The sequence below is a fragment of the Chenopodium quinoa genome, unplaced genomic scaffold (assembly GCF_001683475.1).
Source record: "Chenopodium quinoa cultivar QQ74 unplaced genomic scaffold, ASM168347v1, whole genome shotgun sequence".
Taxonomy (NCBI): Eukaryota; Viridiplantae; Streptophyta; class Magnoliopsida; order Caryophyllales; family Amaranthaceae; genus Chenopodium; species Chenopodium quinoa.
Window position 1 is genome coordinate 8290845 of NW_018742204.1, and position 24402 is coordinate 8315246.

Here is a 24402-nt window from a genome sequence, read left to right on the forward strand (position 1 = left end):
GATCATACATCTCCAACATACTCAACTCCAACAAAAATTCACCAAATACAACTCCAACAAAAATAAACAATCCCAAGACTTACAATTTCACTCTTAAAGATATGATAATATAGGATTAGAGTGAATAAAAAACCTTATTATTAAACTTGAAATATTTTTATTGAAACTCAAATTTTTCTTTCTTTTCTTTTGACCAACTTTCACTTAGAACATTTGGACATATGACAATTTTTTCCTTTTTGCTCTTTTTTTTTTTCCTTTTTTTCATTAGAAGTTCACTTTCTTTTTCAAATTTCCCACTTTTTTTTTTTTTTTGAACTTCTTCTTTTTTTTTCTTTTTCATAACACTTTTATTTTTTCAAGAATATATACAACTTTTAAACTCATCAAAACAAAAATATGAACAAGAACAAATTACTTCTCAAAACCCACCCAAATTGTGCAAATAATAAGACACACTACAAACTCCCTCACCTTACTCACTAATAGCTCCCCCAAGCCAAGCTTGGGACTAGTAATCAATGGGGCAAAAATAGGCTTGTAATGTGGCTAATAAACAACAAAAACTCAAGGCAACAACATGGGTAGAAAGAAGGGAACAAATGTATCTAAATAAATCTGAAGGCTACCTAAAAGAATGAACGCCTTCGTCCTCCTCATGTGCATAATAATGAGTCATGAAACACTACTCATAGTTGCAAACCAATACTCAAATTCATTGACATACTAGGAACTAACACACATTCCTAACCAAATCAACTAGTCAAGCACTATATTCACAAGTAGTTGGACAAAATTGACGCATGTTTAGGCATCCAAGCAATTAAACTTCAAAACATGACCAACAAATCCACAATGCTTATCATCAAATACCAAGAATAAAAACAAGTTTTTCTCAAGTATGGGGCACAGGGAAGCATGATTTACAATTCATTGGAACGTATTTTTTATTTTTTAATTTTTTTTTTGTGTTTTTCATATAAGGAAAACAATAAAACTAAACTAGAAAGCAAATAAAAACTATACTAAAAAGCAAATAAATAGAGAAAAGGGAGAGAATTACCAAGCGAAAGATTACCCCCCCAAGCCAAATCAAGCAATGCCCTCATTGACTTGGGAGTGTAACCTACTCCTCATCCTCATCCATCCTCGAATAGCCACCACCATGGCTAGGACCGGCCCCTCCATGGCTCGAACCACCACCTCCATAACTCGAACCACATGCAAAGTAGTTAGGATCCACATTCCCCCGAAGCCCACCAAAAGGAACATCGGTCCCATATCCATGGACCAATGAATAGTCCACATAGGTACCGTAGGCACTTAGGTCATAATCATCATACATGGGGTATAAACCCCGCTCAAGGTTCCTCTCCACAAGCCCAACCCTAGAATCTAGGGATCCTATCCTAGAGTCCAAGTTCCTAACCATACCCTCCACTCTCCCTTTCCCACTCTCGATCCTATCCAATTGGCTCCTAAAAGCCAAAAAGCCATATGGGGCGTTAGGGTCGATGTTGCAGTTGGTTGAGGAAGTGGGAATGTCATATGTGTAGGGTTGGGGTGATGGTTGGTGAAGATGGGGTGTTGGTGAGGGTGGTGCTTGGTGAGACGCTTGGGCCTCACCTTGGTTGCCTAAATCAAAGTATAAGAAGGAAGGCCCTTCTCAAACTTGGTCAAAGCCGGGTTAGGTAGGGTAAAAGCATTGTCCCTTCTACCCGATTCCCTTTGGATCACCCACCAAGTCTCGCCCCCTATTACATTGATCCAGTTTAGGCCACCTAAATAGGGTAGGTCCATTAGTGTCGGGCCGGCTACCTTCCCTTTGTTGTTAGGGACAAATCTAAGGTGTTTGACCGTTATGTGAGTTACTAGACCACCATAATAAATTGGGACCCTAGACCTACCCGATTCGGCCGCATTGGCCACCCTTTGGAAGTGTTGGGCCATCCTATGAACTATGTTGAGCTTGTCACTCCTAGGAATCATGTATGACCCTAATAATTCTAGTTCATATCTCCTCACATTTGCCGGTTCATGCCTCCCAAAGATGGTAAGGCCAACAAACCATTGCCAAAACTTTGGCACGGGATGTTGTATCCAAGTGCCCTTGGCATGTTGGAGGTTCAAGTTGGTATTCCCCGTGAGGGATTGGTAGACAACGGAGATGTTGTCTTGGGGTGGTTCAATTGGTCTATCCAATTTCAAATCAAACAATTTTCCAAACTCTTTCATCGACAATCTAACATCATTATTAAGCAATCTAAATTGAACATGAGAAATCAAAGAATTTGATTTTATAACATTAAAACTGGAAATGAATTCTAAAGTTAAATAATCATAAGTATCATAATGCAGTTTAAACAAACCACTCATGCCAATTCCTTTAAACAGTTTTTCAACCGGTTTATCAATTCCTAATCTAGAAAGTGTAGGGTGATGAACAAAACGACTAGGGATTACCTGTCTCGAAGTGAGATTGATCATCCTTTGCCTTTGCTCTTGGGTAATGATGACCACCCTCTCCCATCCCGGAACTTGCAACTCCGGGTCGATATTGGGCACTTGTTTCCTTGAACCTTCACCCCTACTTGTTCTAGACCTCTTGAAAGCCATTTTTATGTAAAAATAGTAGAAATTGAAGCTTTCTCTCTCTTAGGGTTTGAGAAAAAATTGAGAGAAAGTGGTGAAAATTTAGTGTAGATTGTTGAGGAAGATGAGAGGAGTAAGAATATGTAAGAACTTTTGAGTTTTGATGGAGGAATTAGAGGAGATCTTGAAGCCAAGTGATGGTTGAAGGTGTGAAAATGGAGGTTTTAAAGAGAGAAAGAGTAATGAAGAAGACGAAAGAAGAAGAAAGTGAGGAAAGAAAGAAGAGAAAGGAAGATAAGGGGAAGGCCATATAATGGCGCGCCCGATCGGGCGAAGTTGTTTATTTTCATATTTCAAGTTGCGCGCCCGATCGGGTGAGCTTCACCCGACATATCTTTTCCTTCACTCAATTTTCCACAAAAATGCGCCCGATCGGGCAAGCTTCGCCCGATCGGGCGAAATTAGCTCCAAAATCAACTCTCTTTGCGCGCCCGATCGGGCAACATAGCCCGATCGGGCGAATTAAGGGATTAAATTTTGCCTTGTTTGCACGCCCGATCGGGCCCGTGCCCAGCTCGGACTTCCTTCTTTTTTTCTCCGATTTCTTCTCTTCTTCAAATTTCTTCTAAGTCTTTTTACCTATCAAATCCATACCTGTACAACAACACTTATAAATGGTATAATTATACTCTCCTCGCCTCTCTAAAATAAAAATAAAAATAAGGAAAAAGAAAACTAGCCTAGAAAGCAAGAAATACGGGTTGCCTCCTGCAAAGCGCTGGTTTATCTAGGTCTCGCACGACCCTCTTACCATGTACTAGTTGAGAAGCTAAGCCCCTTAGCCTCTTTCCTGGTCGGGTGGTTCTTCACCCGATTGAGCGATTTTTAGACCGCGACTTAACTTTCTAACACACCCGGTAAGGAGCCAATTCACCCTATCGGGTGGGTCCTCATTGGCTTGAACTGACGGTACTTTGCTATTGTTCAGTTGGAAACCCTTTTTGACCGTTGGTTGCCTCAATTTGTCACTTGGTTGAGCTATTACAACGTGGTCTGGTGGAACTCTCACCATAAGCTTGGTTTTCGCCGCTTGAGCACTTGTCTCCACTTCTCATCTTCAAAACCAAGACCCTCACAGTGTAAGGCTCTCTCTATTGCGTCTACCTTTTCTTTCCATCGGTTAATTGTATCAGTAGGAGATGAAATACGCGATACCGTCTTCAAGGGATCTTTAACAAGAGCTTGGGGCTCATTAGAACAATTTTTAACCACTTCAATTTTAAAACACTTCTCCTCTAACATGGGGCTTTTAGGGGTATTATTCAAATTAAAAACAATTTTGTCATCCCAACTGATAGTGCCAATTTACCACTTTGTACATCTATAATGCCTCCTGCAGTATTAAGAAAGGGTCTTCCCAAAATAATTGGGGTCTGCAAATCCTCAGCCATATCAAGAACAACAAAATCCACAGGTATATAAAATTTATCTACTCTAACAGGGACGTCTTCTAGAATGCCTATGGGTATTTAGAAGAACAATCGGCTATTTGCAGAGTAATATTGGTAGACTTTAATTTACCCATTTTTAGCTTTAAACACACAGATAATGGCATGACACTAACACTAGCACCTAAATCACACAATGCATTATCAATCATTAAATTGCCAATATGACAAGGGATAGAAAAACTACCGGGATCTTTTAGCTTGGGTGGAGATTTATTTTGTAGTACGGCACTGTATTCGGCAGTAAAAGCGACAGTCTCTACCTCACTAATAGACATTTCCTAGTCAATATTTCTTTCATGAATTTTGCATATGCAGGCATTTGCGTGATTAATTTTGTAAAGGGAACTGTTACCTGCAAATCCTTCACCATCTCAAGGAACTTACCAAACTGCCTATCTACCTTGGTCTTCAAATGTCGATTTGGGAATGATAGTTTGATAATTGGTTGTTGCACATCGTTACTCTTGTATTGAGTTACAACCTTCCATGGAGTTTTTCCCTGCAATGTAACATCAGAAATATTAGTACTACCCTTTAGCCCTACAGGGCTAGGATTAATATCCCTTAGTATAAAGGAAACAGGATTAGCAATTTCTGTTGAAACGGGTTCATCCTCTTTGGGCATAGGAGGCCCATCATAGTGTGAACCACTCCTGAGGGTAATTGCGAACGCCTGCTCTGAGGGTTGTACTGGTTGCGACGGTAGGGTTCCTTGTGGGCGAACCTGAAGAGCAGCGGCTAACTGTGCAATTTGAGTATCTATGACTTTATTGTGGGCTACAATCGAGTCGATTTGTGAGTCTCTACTCTCCATATGCTTTTGCATACTAGTTAACATCGCTCTAATTTCTGATAAAGCTGGGTCAGAAGGTGGTGGAGGAGTTTGTGGTTGGTTTTTCTGGCTAGCATTGGGATGGTAATATTTCTGCTGTGGTGGTGGTGCTGGTTGTTGTGGTTGTTGTGGAGGTGGAGGTGTGGGGTTTTGCACATTAGTGCTCCTGTAGGAAAGATAAGGATGGTTCCGATACCCATGATTATAGGTGTTGGAGTATGGGTTATTTTGCTTGATGGACTGGAAAGCGTTAACCTGCTCCATGGAACTCCTACACTCATGTTCCCAATGACCTACAATTCCACAATTTTCTCAGAAAGCATCATTAGCATTATTATAAATTGCAAAAACATTAGCTATTTTAGAATTATCAGTAGTAAGGTTATCCAATTTTTGACAAATAGAGGTTAATTGAGATTGCAAAAAGGATACAGAGTCGACGTGGTGTTTTCCCTTGTTTGCAAAACCTCTAGGATTCCCATATTGGGAATTATGAATCGCCATATCTTCGATAACCTGACCTGCATCATCAACATTGAGGTTCATAAACCTCCCACTAGCTGCAGAATCCAAAATTGCTCTAGAAGAATTTCCGATCCCATTGTAGAAAGCCTGAATCAACTGCCACTGTGCTAAGTTATGGTGAGGGCACTCTCTCTGATCTGCAGCTCTTTGAATCTCTCCCAAGCCTCATATAGTGCTTCATCTGGCTCTTGGGCGAAATTCTGAATTGCGCTTCTCAATAGAGCTGTTTTCTCTGCAGGGTAATACTTGTTATAAAAATTCAAAACAAGAGTCTCCCAATTAGTAATGCCAAGTGCAATTCTATTTAAACCATTAAACCACAGTTTAGCTTTTCCACATAAAGAGAAAGGAAAAAGAATCTCTCTTATTTGGTCTTGCGTGACCCCAGCTTGCCTTATAGTATTGCAATATTGACAGTAGTCGGCAATGTGTAGATTAGGGTCTTCACCCTTAGCTCCACTAAATTGCTTCCTTTCTATCATCGTGATGAACCGGGCTTGATCTCGAACTGAACTCCCTCGAGATCGAGCGTAGGAGAAAGGTGGGGGAAGTGCGCCAAAGATGGCTGAGAATAGTCCCTGAGCTTTTTAGGTGGATTTTCTGCCATCTTTAATTCTAATTATGAAGAAGTGTCTAGATTACTAGAATCAGATGAAGGGTCTCTAGGAATATCACCACCAGAACTCGCCAGTATTCGCCTATATAAATTCTTTTGCCTATGCAAAGATCGCTCGATCTCAGGATCGAATGGGCATAAACAAAGAACTAGACGACAAATATGAGAATTGTCCCAAAGAACTTATGTTCTAAGGGACGAAGGAAAATAATCTAGACTACAAGAACAATCAGAAATAAAAATATAACCGTCTCCCGGGCAACGGCGCCAAATTTTGACAGGCTAAAGTCGTATCACCTGATCAAACATAATTACCTAAGTCCTCTAGCTTATGCAGATAGGGAAGTAGGGTCGAATCCATTGGGAAACAAGGCTTTCTACTCCTAATTAATTATTATAATCTAAATTATCAAGTAACCAAAATGTTGTTATGGAAAGATATTAAACTACGGAGAATAAGTTTTAGGGAGAAAATCAATAATAAAGAAGACTAGGGCATAGGTTCACCAATAATTAATACATCAGGGTAAAACATAATAATCAACCATTAACATTGCATAGATAACATGGATCTAACAGGCTCTCGTAATTTATTAGATCTAAGTCTTAATGAAAATAGCCTCTGCTCGATTCATCAATTTAATATTGCTATACTTTTACAAGCCATAATTGTAAAGCGTTAAAACAATTCAATAAGATAATGTCATGCAATATGAATAATCAATATTAGTCAATCATCAATGCATCAATTAACCAGATCATAAAGGGCTCTCGCTACGTATTACGACCACAGGATTAATCTACCGGTATTAAATCTCATCTCTCGAATCTCGAATTAATATTGTCTAACTCATGCGTAAAAGATCTGCGCAAATCTAGTCACAGAGCATTAAATCAATCAACAGGAAATTAATCTAGCATTGATAATTCACGACAATAAATTACCCCTTCATATTAATTATGGATCCCCACAAACCCTAGAAAGTAAACTACTCAGACATAATTAAATCTAGAACAATCATAATAATAAAATAAGACATGAGGAATTGAAAGAACGAAAATACTGAAATCAATATAATAGAAATCGTACCGAATCGACGGAATTACAAAGTAGTCAAGAACAAGGTAAAGTTGAGAGAAAAAAGTCTAGAGAGAGAAGAATACTAAGTAGAGAGAGAAAGTTAAGAGGAAAGAGTAAGTAAAAATAATTATCCTAAAACGTACTTAAACGAAAACAAAACAACCCTAATTAGAAACTAAGTGCTTCGTCTAACAAAGCTCTCTAGAAACACACGCCCGATCGGGCGCGCCTTTTTGCTCGTACTCCTTATGCAGCAGCTCCGCCCAATCGTGCTAAGCCTCGCACGATCGGGCGCGCCATAGGCTACGCTCAGCCATAGTTGCAGCATCCGCCCGATCGGGTCCATGCTTGCCCGATCGGGCTCGGCTTCCCTTCGAGACTTGGACTTCGATTGGGCTCGATTCCTCGGCCCAATCCGGATCTCCTCTTCGGATCTTGAATACTTGGTCCAAATGCCTCGGTATTCCAAATACCGAACCCTTAATCACCGGCTTGATGACTCTAGCCGGCCTTGGGCTTCAATGACGGTCGTGCTCCTTTCATTCTCGTAGTTGCTCCATGAAAAACCCGAGAAAATGCTCCAAAGATGCAATTTTCTGCAAAACTCAACAAAGACTACAAAAACACTAGAAAACACCAATTAGTAATAAAAGTGGCTCGAAAGAGCCAAAAACACTACTAATTATGACCAAGGGACGGGGGTAAATCACTATATAAAATGGACATATCAATTAGACGATATGGAAGCCCCATTAAACAAACAAGAACACGCTTTACCCGTCCACAAATCTGCCGTAAACTCTGTCTTTAGTGATGAGCAAGAGGATAGTGTCAATGCCGAGAGTAGAGATGACGTTATCGACCTTACGGCGGAGGTCATTTAAGAAGAAAGTTTAGATGAGGGGTACAACTCTGAGACAATCAATCAATCAATCAATCAAAGCCTTAATCCCAAAAGTGGGGTCGGCTAACATGAACCAAATTTGAATATCGGCAGCCCCTCATTCTACTAGCTGGCAGCAAAGTTGCAAAGGCAAAAATATGTGATAAGTTTAGGAAGACTGCGTTGGAAAAAGATTACTGCCGCCGTGCCAAACGGTTTTATAAGCTTCTTGACGGGTATGATCTCATCCTTCCTGCTTCTGGATCTTTAGTGTTGGATTGCCCTGCTGGTCATGTTGCTATTTTCGCTAAGCACTTTGATTTCGGGCTACGATTTCCTCTCCATCCCTTCGTTGCAAAAGTTTTGAAGGATTGGAATGTATGTTTCGTTCAATTAACCCCTCCCGCCATCCGTGCCGTTATTGCTCTTGTATGGGTTATGCTGTACAGAAATTATCTACTAACCCTTAATGCTTTTCGATGGCTGTTATTTCTGAAGAAGGATGGTCAATCTGAAGGGTGGTGGTCTTTGTATACTTCTCCTCATAAATATATTGTACATCCTAAAATATCAAGCTGTAAAGGCTGCCAAGATAAGTTTTTCGTCATGTCGATTCCAAATGACTTTCCACTCAGGAGAACATTTTTTCGTCCTCTCCCCAAATTAAATACTATTGCCGAGAGGTATCTCAACAAACATGAACTTAGGGCTGTCAATCATTTTTACATTGAGGAGTCTGATGACGACAATGGTAGGACCCGTCTAACTCCTAAGGTGTGGATGCCGAATGTGGGATACATTCTCGGCAACGCTCCCTTATCTCATGCCGGTCTATGCTGTAATGACAGTTATGGTATTAACTCACTATTTTTCATCATCATTTCATTTTTTTTAAAGTATTAAATACTCAAATACAGTTATATATGTGCAAAAAGTGTTTTCAGTTAGTTATTCATGTTATCTTCTTCCTTTCATGTCAAGTGTTGACAAGCTAGACAAAAAGCAGCTTGGGTTGTCAGCTGACGGCAAAATTGTTATGAGGCGCTGTCCTAAGGCTCCCAAGCCTAGCTACAACACCCTTCCAAACTACTGCAGCCACGTCTCCCCTATTAACCCAAAGAAAAAAGCTAAGGCAATGGCTGACTAGAGCGTTAGGAAGAGGAAGCTGACAACTCTTGGAAATTGGCGTGGTGGTGTCGTTGGAACCAACAGTCCTAGACAAATCGACAAAAGAGCTCAACGCGGGGTGCTGAGAACCAGGAGAAACGCATATCTCCAAAAGAAAACTCGGGGTGGTGAGAACCAGGAGAAGCGCATATCTCCAAAAGAAACTGATGTCCAGGAGAAGACGGTTGTCCGTTTTACCGTGTCAACTCTTCTACCCGAAGGAGTGATAATTCAAGACATCACTCACATACCGGAATCTGTTTCTCTACCCCGGCCTAACGCGGCTAGTCAGCCTGAAACTCAGGCAAGAACTACTGCTGTCGACGGCTTTGATGTAAGTGCTCTGATGAGGTCATGAAACGCTTTTCACCGATGAACCTATGCAAGGAGGGAATCTCGGTTATCGGCTTTTGCGCAATCTGGCGCCCCCGGTGGACAGGTCTGTTGGTGTCGTCGGTCCTTTTGCTGCTCAACACATGCATGACTTGATGAAGGTATTATTTTCACTTCCTTGTACTTTTTTATCCCATTTTCTTGTTTATTACTTTTCAATTGTTATTATCTTTACTTATTGTCATTTCATTATCTAAACAATTTGTTACTTGTTATTTAATGCTACGTATACTTTATGTAGGCTGTTATGTCTGGCACCGAACTTGTGGAGATGTACCGCTATTACCAAGAGCAGCATCATCAAGCATCCTCTACTCAGGGAGCCTTGAAAGCGGCCTTGGACAATGCTGATAAGGTCATCTCCAAGATCAAAGAGGCCAAAGAAAAAGATGACCTTGAAATGGTGGCTCTCAAGGATAAAGTTGCCAAGCTTGAGGGATTTGAGCAGGAGGTCCAGATGTTAAAGGGTCAGCTTGCTAAGAAGGATAAAGTTGTGGAGCGCCTTCCCTCCCTTGAGAAAGAGCTTTTTGATGCCAAGTTTACCATCCATAACCTTGAAGATAAGATCTAGAATTGGAGGCCGACAAACTTGGCATTTGGCAAAGAGCGGTAGGTCGTTATTTGGTCTCCAAAGAATTCTGCACTCGGCTTCAAGACCGATATGACGGGGGATGGACTGCTGCTCAGAGATGCATCGCTCAAGTTGCCGGCTGGAAAAAAGACAACTGGGCCAAGGTTGAGAAAGCTTTTAATGACGGAGCTCATAAAATTCCTTCCGGCTTTGAACAATAAGAATTTTCCGAGGAAGATCTTCTCAATTTTGCGCCAACAGCTGATGATGGCCTCCCGACCCCAACATTCTAGACTCTCCACAACCTGAAAACTTACAAGCTTGAAGGGGCGAGCAGTCATCACCGACGTCATCTTGTGGATCTTGTGTTATAGGGACTTATCAGCCATGATTTTAAACTTTTAATCATTTATTTTTGTTGAATTATTTTTTTGACAATGTTGTTTATCGGCATATACCCTTTTTTGTGGTGATGTCTGTCGATTGTCATCCTTGTTTTTATGTTTCGTAAAAAATTCATCTTCTACCAACATATTATATAACTGCCTTTCCTCTACTGTCTATGCCTTTTATTAATTTGTCTTTTTATTTAGCAATATTATTATTAGCCATTCATCAAAACGAATATTACTATTACAACTACATCGATTTCGTATGTAATCATCACTAATAGTTCAGCAATTACTAGCATTTAACTTTTTGGCTTGGTAATTATCATTTATAATATATATAATACTTATCGACATCCTTGTCCCTTGCCCCCCTTAGTGTACGCATTTGTGGTACAGATATGTGCACTATTGGTTTGCTTTCATGGTTCTGCTATCTTTCCAGTTGTTGCTTCAGAGTATAATGTCGACACTTACTGCACCATTTTCATAGTCAATTAAGTACCCTTCTCGGCAATCATTATCAAAGCTATGCCTCAAGTCATCATATACTTTGAGTTGATTTGGCCGGTAATATAATTTGAACCAGCAACCTCGCGAGTTAATGAATACAATTGATCAGGTTGGAAGCGCATTAACTTCACGGAAGCGGTTTTGAGCTGTCCTTCCCACTTAACGATGTTCTGTTAAGTGGAGGATACCTGTTTCACACACCAAATAGGATAATTTACATTTATTCATCACTGATATTGTTCACATATTTATACATCAATATCAGTTTTATACTTCAAAAAAGTAATTTTCACCAGTTATACATAATATTTCTTTAGCATTGCTGCATTCCAAACATTCTTCAACGGTTTCCCAACCATTGCTTCCAATTAAAACGAGCCCTGCATCACCATATCCTTAATTCGATATGGTCCTTCCCAGTTTGCTGTTAACTTTCCATCTTCATTTCCATTTCTGTTGCAGCTGCCATACGCAACACCAAATCTCCTATATTCAGACGCCGATAGCTGACCGCTGCCTGACCCGTTTGTTATATGCCCTTGACATTCTGTCTTTGTAGGCGGCTGATTTAACAACTGCTTTTTCCTGTACTTCCGGTAGGAAATCTAGTTGTTGTCGTAATAACAAGTCATTCTATTCTTCACAGTAATGCTGAATTCTAAATGTCGACAATCCTACCTCTGCAGGTACCACTGCCTCTGTCCCAAAGACTAAGGTAAAGGGTGATTTACCTGTGTCTTCTCTGATTGTCGTTTTGTTTGCCCACAGTATTTCAGGTATAAGATCAGCCCATAACTCCTTTGCATCCTCAATTTTCTTTTATATTGCCATTATGATTTGTTTATTTGATGCCTCCGCTTGGCCATTTGACTGTGGATGACATACTACAACATATGCAAATTTGACCTTGTACATTGCGAAAAGATCCTTTACCAGTTTACAGTCAAACTGAGATCCGTGATAAAAAAAACCATCGCCATCGGCAACCCAAACCTTGTGAAAATATTCTTCCAGATGAACTTCTTCACCTCAGATGCTAATATCTTCGTTCTTAGCTCAACTTCTATCCATTTTGTGAAATAATCTATGCCAACTAGGAGAAACTTTCTTCCACCCGTTGCTGATGGAAACGACCCTACTATATCCATTACCCATTGTGCAAAAGGAACTGGATTAAGTATTGGCATCAAATCATTTGGTGGCAGGTTGATAGCTGGAGCAAACTTCTGACATTAATCACACTTTTTCATATATCGAGAGGCATCCTCATGTATTTCCTCAATGAGCTTCATAGATTCAAAATATGTTATGCATCACTGTAATGGCAACGAGATCCCTCTTTTATACAACTGCCCCTGATGCATATTGATCATCTTATTGCGCTATTAGATTTTTTTTTTTTGCCTGATGCTTTTTGCAGCCTAGCTCTAAAGTCCATGTACATTTGAAGGGAGCCATCGATGACTCGATGAACATAAGGTGAAGGGGCTGCTAAAATTGGAAGGGGGTTGCTGGTGAGCACAAGGTGAAAGGGGCTGTTGAAATGGGAAAGGGGAAGGGTTTGGAGGAGATGAATTTTAGAAGTATAAATATATGTAATCTAAATATTACAAATTCGATATTACATGTATAAATGTTAATTAAATTACAAGGATGAATTGTGTTTTTGTTTAGATTAAATAATTTAATTTTGTACAAAACTTAGATTAAATTAGCTAAGTTGAGACGCTTCATTGTTCCATTAGAACCCTACATTATTTTAGTAGTAGAACCCTTCATTGTACAAGTATAACCCTGCAAAAATAATCAAAGAGTTCTACCCTTCATTACAGTATAACCCTACATTATTTTAGTGGAACCATGGAACCCTACAATGTTTTAGTGGATCCCTTCATTGTGTGAGTGTTAACTTGCAATTCACCCTATATAGTCATACCCAAATTTGTTTCAATGGGACCCTACAATGTTTAAGTGGAACGTTATTCTTGTACACCATGTCAATGCAAAACTTTGACTGAGAATATCTTTAATTATCAATAAGTAAAAATTATAACAATTGAATATTAATAAATTATTCATTTAGACGATTCCATCAAGTACCCACATGACTATATATATTTTTATGTATAATCACACAAATTAATCATAGTGAATTGGATTAATAATGCAAAACGTCAAAACATTTCATTTATGTAAACACAGAGGAAGTAAAAAAATATCATGATCGCTTCATGGAAAAGTCGCTTTGACTAATTATGCACTATTCAATCACTATTTTTGAGTTACTTTTTTTTTTTACCTAGAACAAAATGAATAAATGTCATTTGATTGCTCATAAATGTAATTATTTATTTATGTAATATATCATTTGATTACTCATATAGCTTTTTCCATACATAAGGGTACCAAATCATAGAAGGGTACGACTAACTTACAGAAGGGTACTACTGATATTATATTTGATTCAACTATTATTCAAAATATAAGATCAAATGGTAGATAAGAACAAAGTACCCTTTATTGTCACATTAGTACCACTGCATATTAAAAGGATTCCATTAGAATATTGTAGGGTACAACTGAAATACATACATCATTGAGTAAAATGAAAGTACACTTGTCATCTACGATGGTACAATTGGTACATACTAGGGTACCATAAATTATATAAAAATCATCTACAATCTACAATAAGAAACTTTTTGCAACATTCTAGCCTAATCAAAAGCTAAAGGAGTTGAAAAGAAAAACTCAGCACTGGAACAATATAGGGTACCATTGGAAAGCAAGCATCTTATCATTGGATACATATGAAACCCTAAGATTAACATTTACAATTATTTACCAATATAAAGTTAGCAAAGGAAGGAAACCACCCTTTAATAAAATTAAGGAACCATTTCATCACTCCAAGTAAACGTGAATAGAGTGTGTCCTCTAATAAAAGAGTGCAAAGAGTTTTAATAAATCAAAATTAAGGGAACCATTTAATCAAATAAAACATGTAACGACCATCTTTTGATATTACATATAAGCCATACATTTTCCACTATTTACCTTATTTACCAATTTAATTTAAGCACGGGGGACTATTTAATCAAATTTAAGGGAACCATTTTGATGAGTGACATTTATGGCACTCATTTGATTTCTTTTAGGATGATTTTCATTTCATTTTTTAGCTCTTTTCCTTAGTTTTTCTTAGTTTTGCTCTTTATTTTGTTAGTTTGTGCTTTTCGTTGTTAGTTTCTTTATTTTGTGCATTTCTTTGTTTATTTGTTGTTTTTCTCTATTATTTGTTTGTTTTCATTTGTTTTTAGGTTGTGATCGAGTTTCCAAAGATTTCTGAGCTTCCCTCCTACATTTCTCATCATATTGGATGCCTTGTGTTAGCATTTGGAACTCCAAGTTTGGAGGAACTCAAGGGGCAAGTCTAGAGACCGGTGCACGTATGCGGTGGGGGCATCATCTTTGCCACAAACCCACCAAGATACTCATTTCAAGACTGCATACTTTGATGTTCATCACCATCACCAAGCCATGCGCACAAGGTTGATCAAGGTCGAAGAAGGGGAGTAGGAACACCTAGATTGGTGCGGGCACACCCAGGGAAGGTGCGGGCGCACCCACCTGGGTCTTTGCCCGTACCCTGCTCTGTGCGACCTCCTTTCTCCCTTGTGTGGCCGCATCTCCGTGGGTCTATTTTTGGACGATCTAACCGACTTTTCCTTGTATATATAGTATTTTCCTTCTATTTTAGAGAGAGAATCATTAGAGAAGAATTAAAATAGAATTAGAATTAGTTTTTGATCAAATTAGAGAGGTTTTTAGAGAAAGAAACTCTAGGTTTTAGTGAGAGAAATTCATGGTGGATTGTTGATGATTGAAGCTTTCTTTAATTCCTTTGATCTTTGATCAATATTGTAAGATTTCCTTTTCTTTAATTCAATCTTTAGTTTAATCTTTAGTTTGATTTCAATTGTTTTGTTGAATGTTCAAGTTTGATTGAAGTTTGATTGATTTCTGATTTGATTATAGTTTGTTCAATTTGATCATGATGAATTTGTTGTTTAGCTTTGTTTTGATCTTGATTTCTATGGATTATGAGCAGTTAGATTGCTAGGGTAATGGTGAAGCATGTATGAGTAATGTATTGATGCTAACTAGGGAAAATTGATGGAATTGATGATGTGATTAAATTTGGTTGATGATCATGTGCATGTGTGTGATTAATTAAAGTGTAGCTAACTTTGATTGTTGCACTAGATTGCATTGTAATTTCACATTGATACGGACCATTGTTTTGTGGCTTGCATTTACACGATTGAAGTGTCTTATGATGTTTCCTAACTAGAGTTTATCGTAGTTGACGCTAGTTAGACATCTAGGAGAATAGCTTGATATGCTCTATTAGTTGCATGATTGATCTTCCCTCACATTGCTTGACTTAGCCAATTTAACTTCCCAATTAGTTGATTCCAATATGACTACATGTGGATCCTAGCCCTAGTGCTTATTACATTTGATTTCTTCTCGTTTATTTGCCGTGTTTGTCTTAGTATAGATTTCACACCCTATCTCTAGACTTCGAGATAGCTTGACTATAGACAATAGACAATAGCCCACCATTCCTTTGGGTTCGACCCTTGACTTACCGTTATACCTATATAGGGGTGTGTTGAGTGCTTATGAATATTGTTTGACCTTGGGTAGGGGTTATCCCCAACGACCTAGCTTCGACCCTCGTCAAAATGGCGCCGTTGCCGGGGAATGGTGTCGTGATTGTATATTGTTGTTGAGTTTATTCCACTTAATTCAAAATCACAAAAAGATTTTCCTTTAGGCTACACTTGTAGTCGTGCTACTAATAATTTCGTTTGAGATTGTGTGCAAGTGAACATGGGAGAAGCTCATAGAGTGATGTTGAAGGAGTTGGTCACGCCGGGCGCTTACAAGTATGAGAGCGAGATTGCTCCATTATTGATCCCGGATGGTGATTTTGAAATCAAACCGGCTATGATCACCTTGATTGAGAGGAAACAATATGGTGGCACAAAAAGTGAAAATCCTCTCAACCATCTCAAGGATTTTGAAAAGTATTGTAATACAATTATGGTAGCCGGAGTTGCTCAAGAATATATAAGGCTCAAGTTGTTTCCGTTCTCTCTCATTGGAAGAGCTTTAGAGTGGTTGGACAAGGAGGTAAAGCCGAGGTCCCTTAGGACGTGGGATGAAGTCACAAAATCTTTCTTGTCTCGCTTTTACCCACAAAAGAAGACGGCGGAGGCTAGAGCCTTAATCCAAAGTTTCAAGCAATTGCCTAGAGAGAATCTCTATGAAGCATGGGAGAGGTACAAGGATTACCAAAGGGAATGCCCTCACCACGGAATTCCAACCTATCAAGTCATACAAAATTTCTATGGTGGTTTGAGCTCTCAAGGTAGATCGAGCCTTGATGCCGGAGCCGGAGGGCCGATTATGAACAAAACGGAAGAAGAGGTTGTGGATGTAATAGATGATGTGGTAAGGAACTACATGGATTGGCATGATGTAGAGAGGGAATCGACAAGCACAAGTGGCTCAATCGATCAATCTAATGTCGTCAACAATTTGTCCACATTGGTCTCGGAGTTAGGAAATGAGGTGATTTCTCTCAAGACCAAGCTCGAGAGTCCTTCACAAGCTTCTAGTCTTCCCTCCCAATTTAAGGGGATAGGTACATCTTCCTACTCTAACCCTCTTTTTGCTTCTTGTTGCATGATAAGAGATTGCTTGATTTGTGATTTATGTGGAAAGAATGATCATAATGCTTCTAATTGCCCCAATGTTCCTTGTGATATATATGATGGATATGAGAATGTGCATGTGAATTGTGTTGATAATAATGATTTTGGACCTAGATTTAATGCTAAAAAGAATGTTGGGAATAGGAATTATCACAATGATGGGAGCTATAATAATTATAACCAAAAGAGTGGTAACCATAATAACTTTTGTTGTAATGATCAAAGCCATAGCCAAGAATATGAGGATCATAACCAAGGTTATGGTAGCCATAATCAAAATTCCGGCCAAAATCATGGTAGGAGTAATTAGAGTAATCAAAGTACAAGAGAATTTCATAATGATGTTCAAAGAGATACCCCACCCCAAATTACTCCAAAGACTCAAAGCCAAGGTGATGATTTCTATGATCAACAATCCCAATTGAATAGGCTAGAGAATTTCATGATGGCTCAATCCGAGATGTTGAATGAATTCACATTGTCTTGTAACAAAATGTTTGAGGTCTTATTTACTCATGGAAAGATGCTTGAGAACCAAATCAATGAACTAGCCATCCCTTTGAGTCATTGTGCTAGTCCTCTTTCTTTACCCTCACAAGAAGTTGACTCTAGGGAACCGATGTGTGCTATGACCACTAGGAGTGGTAAAGTCCTTAAGGAGAGTGTTCCTAGAAAGAGTAAGGAGAGTGAAAAGGAGAGTGATTCGAGTGAAGGGAATAAGCATGAAGAGCCTAGCAAGATGAGTGAGGATTCTAATTATAAGCCTAAGGAGAAAGAGAGGAAGCAAGATGAGGTTTACAAACCTAGACTCCCTTACCCCCAAAAGAACAATAGGCATAAATTGGATGAGCAATTTGGGAAATTCATCGAGATGCTTAAGCAACTTCATCTTACTCTTCCTTTCACCGATGTTGTAGAACAAATGCCAAACTATGCTAAGTTTCTTAAGGAAATTTTGAGCGGTAAGAGAGATTGCAATATGGTGGAACCGGTGAATTTGGGGGAGTGTTTTAGTGCCTTTATTCATAATGACTTACCCCAAAAGTTGAAATATCCCGGAAATTTCTCCGTACTTTGCAAAATCAAAGGAAAATTGTTCCACAATGCTCTTTGTGATCTTGCTGCTAGTGTTAGCATCATGCCTTATTCCGTTTTTAAGAAACTTAAGCTAGGTGAGCTCCTTCTATCCAACATGACCCTTTAATTGGACGATCGGTCTATTAAATTTCCAAAGAGGAGAGTTGAGGATGTTCCTCTCAAGATAGGAGAGTTCACCATTCCCGTTGATTTCATTATGCTTGAGATTGCGGAAGATGACCATATCCCTATCATCTTAGGAAGACCTTTCTTATCCACCTCGGGAGCCTTGATAGATGTTAAGGGAGGTCGTATTACCTTGAGAGTTAGTAAGAATGAGGAAAGTTTTGATTTGAAACCAATGCATGAGTCTTTGTCTCTTGTGAAAGGAATTATATGTGTTAATTCCCTTTGCTCCATTGATAATGTATGCATGATTGATTCTTCAACTAACTATTTTCTTGAGAATTATGATGATGTGCTTTTGAGTTGTGATTGCAAGAAGGTTAGTGAAGATAGAATGATGATTCCCAAGCTTATGGACGAGGAGGAAGTTGACATTCCTCATTGGTTTGAACTTTATCCTCAAGATGAAGGTGATGTCTCCATGAGTTTAGATGGTGAGGAGCCATCTATAAAGAACAACAATGCAAAGAAAAAAGCTCGAGATTCTAAGAAGAAGAGAAAGAGAAAGAAGTTGTGGAAAGAAAAGCTTGCATTTGAAAAGTCTTTGTATGAAATCTCGTCAAGCGACAACGAGAAGTTGCTAGAAGTTAAGGATGAATTTTCTCTTTCCGCCACTTTGAGGAAGGTGGTGTTCTTTGACCCTCCATGATTTGGAGGAAGGGTCGAGCTTAGGACCATAAGCAAGCGCTTCCCGGGAGGCAACCCGGAGATCTCTAATTTTTCTTTTTGATTTTGAATTTTCTTATTTTCCCTTCTTTTAGTTTCTTTTCTTTCACTTTTCTACTTTTTTGGATTTGTAGGTTGGATTCTTAGGATTGGATTTCATCAAGGGAGCATGAGGAATGAGAAAGTGTTTTGCGGTTTTTGATGTGTTTATACTCGATATCATCGAAATTTGAGGTAAAAGGGGAAGAATTTTAGTGAGGTAAGATAGGGAATTTTGTGCTTTAAAAGTTGAAGGAAGTTTGTTTTTGGTGGGTTCATGTGGTGCTACCATTATTTTGGGATTTTGAACCCACTAAAATGGGGTTTTGCTACTGCCTATGTTGGTGTTTATCATCATTATTGTTTGTGTACCCACCAATTACCGCGCCCACTGCCATGCCCCTTATCTTCCCCTTCCTTCTTTCTTCTTTCATTTCTACTTATTTCCTCCTTCTACCTTCGACCCCCATCACCCTCATACCCTCAAAACCGCACCAACCTTCTTCCATAACTCATCAAATTTCATTTATCCAAAACCTTTGGATTCAAGTCCCTTTGAATCCAAATTTTGTAGTCTAGTGTCTTTTAATTAGCTATTAGTTTAGTTGGTTACTTAGTGTTACTTTGTATCTTCCTTTTCTTCTCTTTTTGGTTTTGAAGTTACTAACCATTTTCTTAGTTCATAGTTTCTTTTGCTCTTCTTGTTCTCACATGGCTCTATGATGATGCTTACGATCTTGGAACGCAACAAAGGTGGTTCAATCTATCGCCTTTATTTATTATGCTAAGCATGGATAGCTCAGTGAGACCTTTCTAATTTTTTCTCTTTATTTTATTTGGATGTATAGATTAGGATTAGTTTAGGGGAAGTTGAATGGTTCGAGGATGAATGCTTGTTAACACGTAATGTGTTTGGGATCGATGACAATGTTGTCATTCGATCACTTGTTTGTCGATTGGGATATATGTGTTTAACTTGCTTTCTATTTCTCTTCTCCATTTCTCCTATTCTTCCTTTATCTATGACTTTCCTTTTTCTTTTATTTTCTTTTCTTTTCCTTTATTTTTGCTTTGTTCTTGTTTTGGTTTGTGGTTTGATTTTGAGGCTTATTTTTCACCATTTTTATTTTCCTTATGAGTTGGACTTTGTACATTGGACTTTGTCTTTTGCATGAATTTCTTCCTAGGTAGTAAAGGTATGCACGGTTTGAGACTATGTTCGGTAGACTCTAGGATAGGTGTATGCTAGGGTAGTTGGTTTGAACTAGGAGGATCATGAAGTCGGATTCTACTTGTTTGTGGCATGCTTGGTAGTTGCTCCCTATAGTCGATTTGACACCACTAGTGAGTTTTTGCTACATCCATGTGAGGTTCATCGTTTTTCAAGCCTTCAACCTATTTTATATGAGCGACGTGGATCCTTGACTTTGAAAACCTAATCTATAAAGCTTGATGTATGATTCTTAAACCCGAGACCGAGCTATCTGGGGAGGACAAAGGCACCTTTTTCGGGGTGGTATTTTTCATTTTTAGGATAGTTTGTTTCATCTTTATTTTTGGGTTTACATTTGTATTCTTGCAACCATTTGAGCCTATTCCCTTCTTTTCAAGCCACATCTTTAGATCTTTCGCCTTTTGTTTCATTTTCTTCCTCTTCTTGTTTTTGTGAAGCAATTGATCATTCTTGATGGAGTTTGTGGTGATATGGTTGGGATATGTGGTTCCATTGATGCAAGATTGTGATTATATCTTCTTTGTGAATAATGGCAAATGCTTATGAGTAAAAGTCGTCCTACTTCATAAAAGGCATGGACAAATAAATTGCATTATTGAAAAAGCCGTCCGAATTTAGTAAGAGGCAAGGACAAAGCATATCGAAAAAAAAAACAAAAAAAAAATTGAAAAGTGAAAAATTCAAAAATATTTTGATGTATTCTTTTCTCCTTCTAAGCATTGAGGACAATGTTCATTTAAGCTTGGGGGAGAAGCGTTTACGCTTTTTGTATATATTTCTTGTGAGTATAGCTTCAAATAAGCTTGGGGGTGTACGTATTTTTGTTTGGATTGGTGATTACTTGATTGTGATTCTAAGAAAGGGCCCGTTCTTAGCTTCACTATTAGGAAACCCATCAAATTTCAAATTTTAGCCTACCTTCACCCTTTATGCCTTACGTTACAACCTTGGGGAAAGACCTTTTGACCTAGAAAGTTGAGTCACTATTCGGGGGAGGGAATCATGGGTCATTTCCCAAGGAAAGGGGATGCATAGTCAAGATTGTCGAGTAGCCTAAATAAATCTCTTTTTCTGGTTCCTTCGAGGAATCATTGGGATGCTCACTAAGGGGAGATTTGAGACTAGTGGGGAGAACCCGGTAAGATCGTTTGGGATGAACGTGGATTGTGATGTATAGTTCCTACGCCTAGCATATCCTATGTTTCAGTCAACCTTAGATATCTTGAAAAGTGCATACCTTGACTACTTGAGAAAGATTTTCATTCATTTACATTGTAGTCTCTTTGTAAGTCCATTTCGCAAAGGTTTTGTTTTCCTTTTTCCTTTTCTTTTCTTTTTATGGTTTTGCCTCTTTGATGTTGGTGGAGAGTTGTGGGTAAACTCTTAGGATACCCTTACGAGACCTCACTCGTCCTCATAGGCGACTTTGGGGTTTAAAGGGCTTGTAGTAGCTAAAAACAACCGTGATTCCTACGACAGTGAGTAGTAGTGTATATTCTCGTTTTGAGTTTTTCTTTTTCTTTTTGAATAAGTTTTTCATCCTTACTCTTTCTTGCTTTGTTTTGCTCGAGGACGAGCAAAAGTTTAGCTTGGGGGAATTTGATGAGTGACATTTATGGCACTCATTTGATCTCTTTTAGGATGATTTTCATTTCATTTTGTAGCTCTTTTACTTAGATTTTCTTAGTTTTTCTCTTTATTTCGTTAGTTTGTGCTTTTCGTTGTTAGTTTCTTTATTTTGTGCATTTCTTTGTCTATTCGTTGTTTTTCTCTATTATTTGTTTGTTTTTAGGTTGTGATCGAGTTTCCAAAGATTTCCGAGCTTCCCTCCTACATTTCTCATCATGTTGGATGCCTTATGTTAGCATTTGGAGCTTCAAGTTTGGAGGAACTCAAGGGGCAAGTCTAGAGACCGGTGCACGTATGCAGTGGGGGCATCATCTTTGCCACAAACCCACCAAAATACTCATTTCAAGACTGCATACTTTGATGTTCATCACCATCACCAAGCCATGCGCACAAGGTTGATCAAGGTCGAAGAAGGGGAGAAGGAACACCCAGATTAGTGCGGGTGCGCCCAGGGCAGGGGCGGCCGCGCACCAAGGTGGTGCGGGCGCGCACCAAGGTGGTGCGGGCGCACCCACCTGGGTCTTTGCCCGTACCCTGCTCCGTGCGCAGTCTTTTTTCTCTTGTGCTGCCGCATCTCCGTGGGTCTATTTTTGGACGATCTAACCGACTTTTCCTTGTATATATAGTATTTTCCTTCTATTTTAGAGAGAGAATCATTAGAGAAGAATTAGAATAGAATTAGAATTAGTTTTTGATCAAATTAGAGAGGTTTTTAGAGAAAGAAACTCTAGGTTTTAGTGAGAGAAATTCATGGTGGATTGTTGATGATTGAAGCTTTCTTTAATTCCTTTGCTCTTTGATCAAGATTGTAAGATTTCCTTTTCTTTAATTCAATCTTTAGTTTAATCTTTAGTTTGATTTCAATTGTTTTGTTGAATGTTCAAGTTTGATTGAAGTTTGATTGATTTCTGATTTGATTATAGTTTGTTCAATTTGATCATGATGAATTTGTTGTTTAGCTTTGTTTTGATCTTGATTTCTATGGATTATGAGCAGTTAGATTGCTAGGGTAATGGTGAAGCATGTATGAGTAATGTATTGATGCTAACTAGGGAAAATTGATGGAATTGATGATGTGATTAAATTTGGTTGATGATCATGTGCATGTGTGTGATTAATTAAAGTGTAGCTAACTTTGATTGTTGCACTAGATTGCATTGTAATTTCACATTGATACGGACCATTGTTTTGTGGCTTGCATTTACACGATTGAAGTGTCTTATGATGTTTCCTAACTAGAGTTTATCGTAGTTGACGCTAGTTAGACATCTAGGAGAATAGCTTGATATGCTCTATTAGTTGCATGATTGATCTTCCCTCACATTGCTTGACTTAGCCAATTTAACTTCCCAATTAGTTGATTCCAATATGACTACATGTGGATCCTAGCCCTAGTGCTTATTACATTTGATTTCTTCTCGTTTATTTGCCGTGATTGTCTTAGTATAGATTTCACACCCTATCTCTAGATTTCGGGATAGCTTGACTATAGACAATAGACAATAGCCCACCATTCCTTTGGGTTTGACCCTCGACTTACCGTTATACCTATATAGGGGTGTGTTGAGTGTTTATAAATATTGTTTGACCTTGGGTAGGGGTTAGCCCCAACGACCTAGCTTCGACCCTCGTCACATTTAATCAACACACTCATGTATGTGAAGAGTATGGTTCTCCAATTAAAGAGTGTAAAGGGTTCCAATAAACCACTTTAAAATAAAGGGTACCACTAACAAGTTCAAGGCTACCACAACAAATTATAAGGGTACCACTAATAAGACTGATCGATAGAATCACACTTAAGAAGTGAAGGGTACCCTTGGTATGTTAAAGGGCACAGTTAAAAGCATGAAGGGTACTACTGACTAGAGTCAGACCATTGGAACCACATAGGGTACCACCATAACCATGTAGGGTACCGCTGGAACAATGTAGGGTACCATTGGAAAGTAGGCATCTTATCATTGGATACATATGAAACCCTAAGATTAACATTTACAACTTTTTACCAATTTAAAGTTACCAAAGGAAGGAAACCACCCTTTAATAAAATTAAGGAACCATTTCATCACTCCAAGTAAACGTGAATAGAGTGTCCTCCAATTAGAAAGTGCAAAGAGTTCGAATAAATCAAACTTAAGGGAACCATTTCATCGAATAAAATATGTAAGGGTCATATTCTGATATTACATATAAGCCATACATTTTCCACTATTTACCTTATTTACCAATTTAATTTTAGCATGGGGACTATTTAATCAAATTTAAGGGAACCATATAATCAACACAATCCATGTAAATGTGAAGAACATGGTTCTCCAATTAAAGAGTGTAAAGGGTTCCAATAAACCACTTTAAAATTCTAGGGTACCACTAACAAGTTCATGGCTACCACTACAAAGAATAAGAGTACCACTAAAAAGAATGATCGATACAATAACACTTAAGTAGTGAAGGGTGCCCTTGGTAAGTTAAAGGGCACAGTTGAGACCATGAAGGGTACACTGACAAGGGTTAGACCATTGGAACCACGTAAGGTACCACCATATCCATGTAGGGTACCACTGGAACAATGTAGGGTACCATTGGAAAGCAGACATCTTATCATTGGATACATATGAAACCCTAAGATTAACATTTACAACTATTTACCAATTTAAAGTTATCAAAGGAAGGAAATCACCCTTTAAAATTAAGGAACCATTTCATCAC

General features: G+C 38.6%; 2 protein-coding genes across 2 annotated transcripts; both read left to right on the forward strand.

Annotated features, from left to right (window-relative positions):
- The first annotated feature begins 15972 nt into the window (after positions 1-15972).
- Positions 15973-17169, forward strand: LOC110720696. Its single transcript, XM_021899775.1, has one exon. It carries the CDS (start codon positions 15973-15975, stop codon positions 17167-17169), a length of 1197 nt encoding a protein of 398 aa, XP_021755467.1.
- A 135-nt stretch (positions 17170-17304) lies between these two features.
- LOC110720798 lies at positions 17305-18063 on the forward strand. The gene has a single exon (XM_021899870.1). It carries the CDS (start codon positions 17305-17307, stop codon positions 18061-18063), a length of 759 nt encoding a protein of 252 aa, XP_021755562.1.
- The last annotated feature ends 6339 nt before the right edge of the window (positions 18064-24402 follow it).

Excerpts from the sequence above, each read along its gene's own strand:
- LOC110720696 (XM_021899775.1), top strand. The coding sequence starts at position 15,973 with ATGGGAGAAGCTCATAGAGTGATGTTGAAGGAGTTGGTCACGCCGGGC.
- LOC110720798 (XM_021899870.1), top strand. The coding sequence starts at position 17,305 with ATGGCTCAATCCGAGATGTTGAATGAATTCACATTGTCTTGTAACAAA.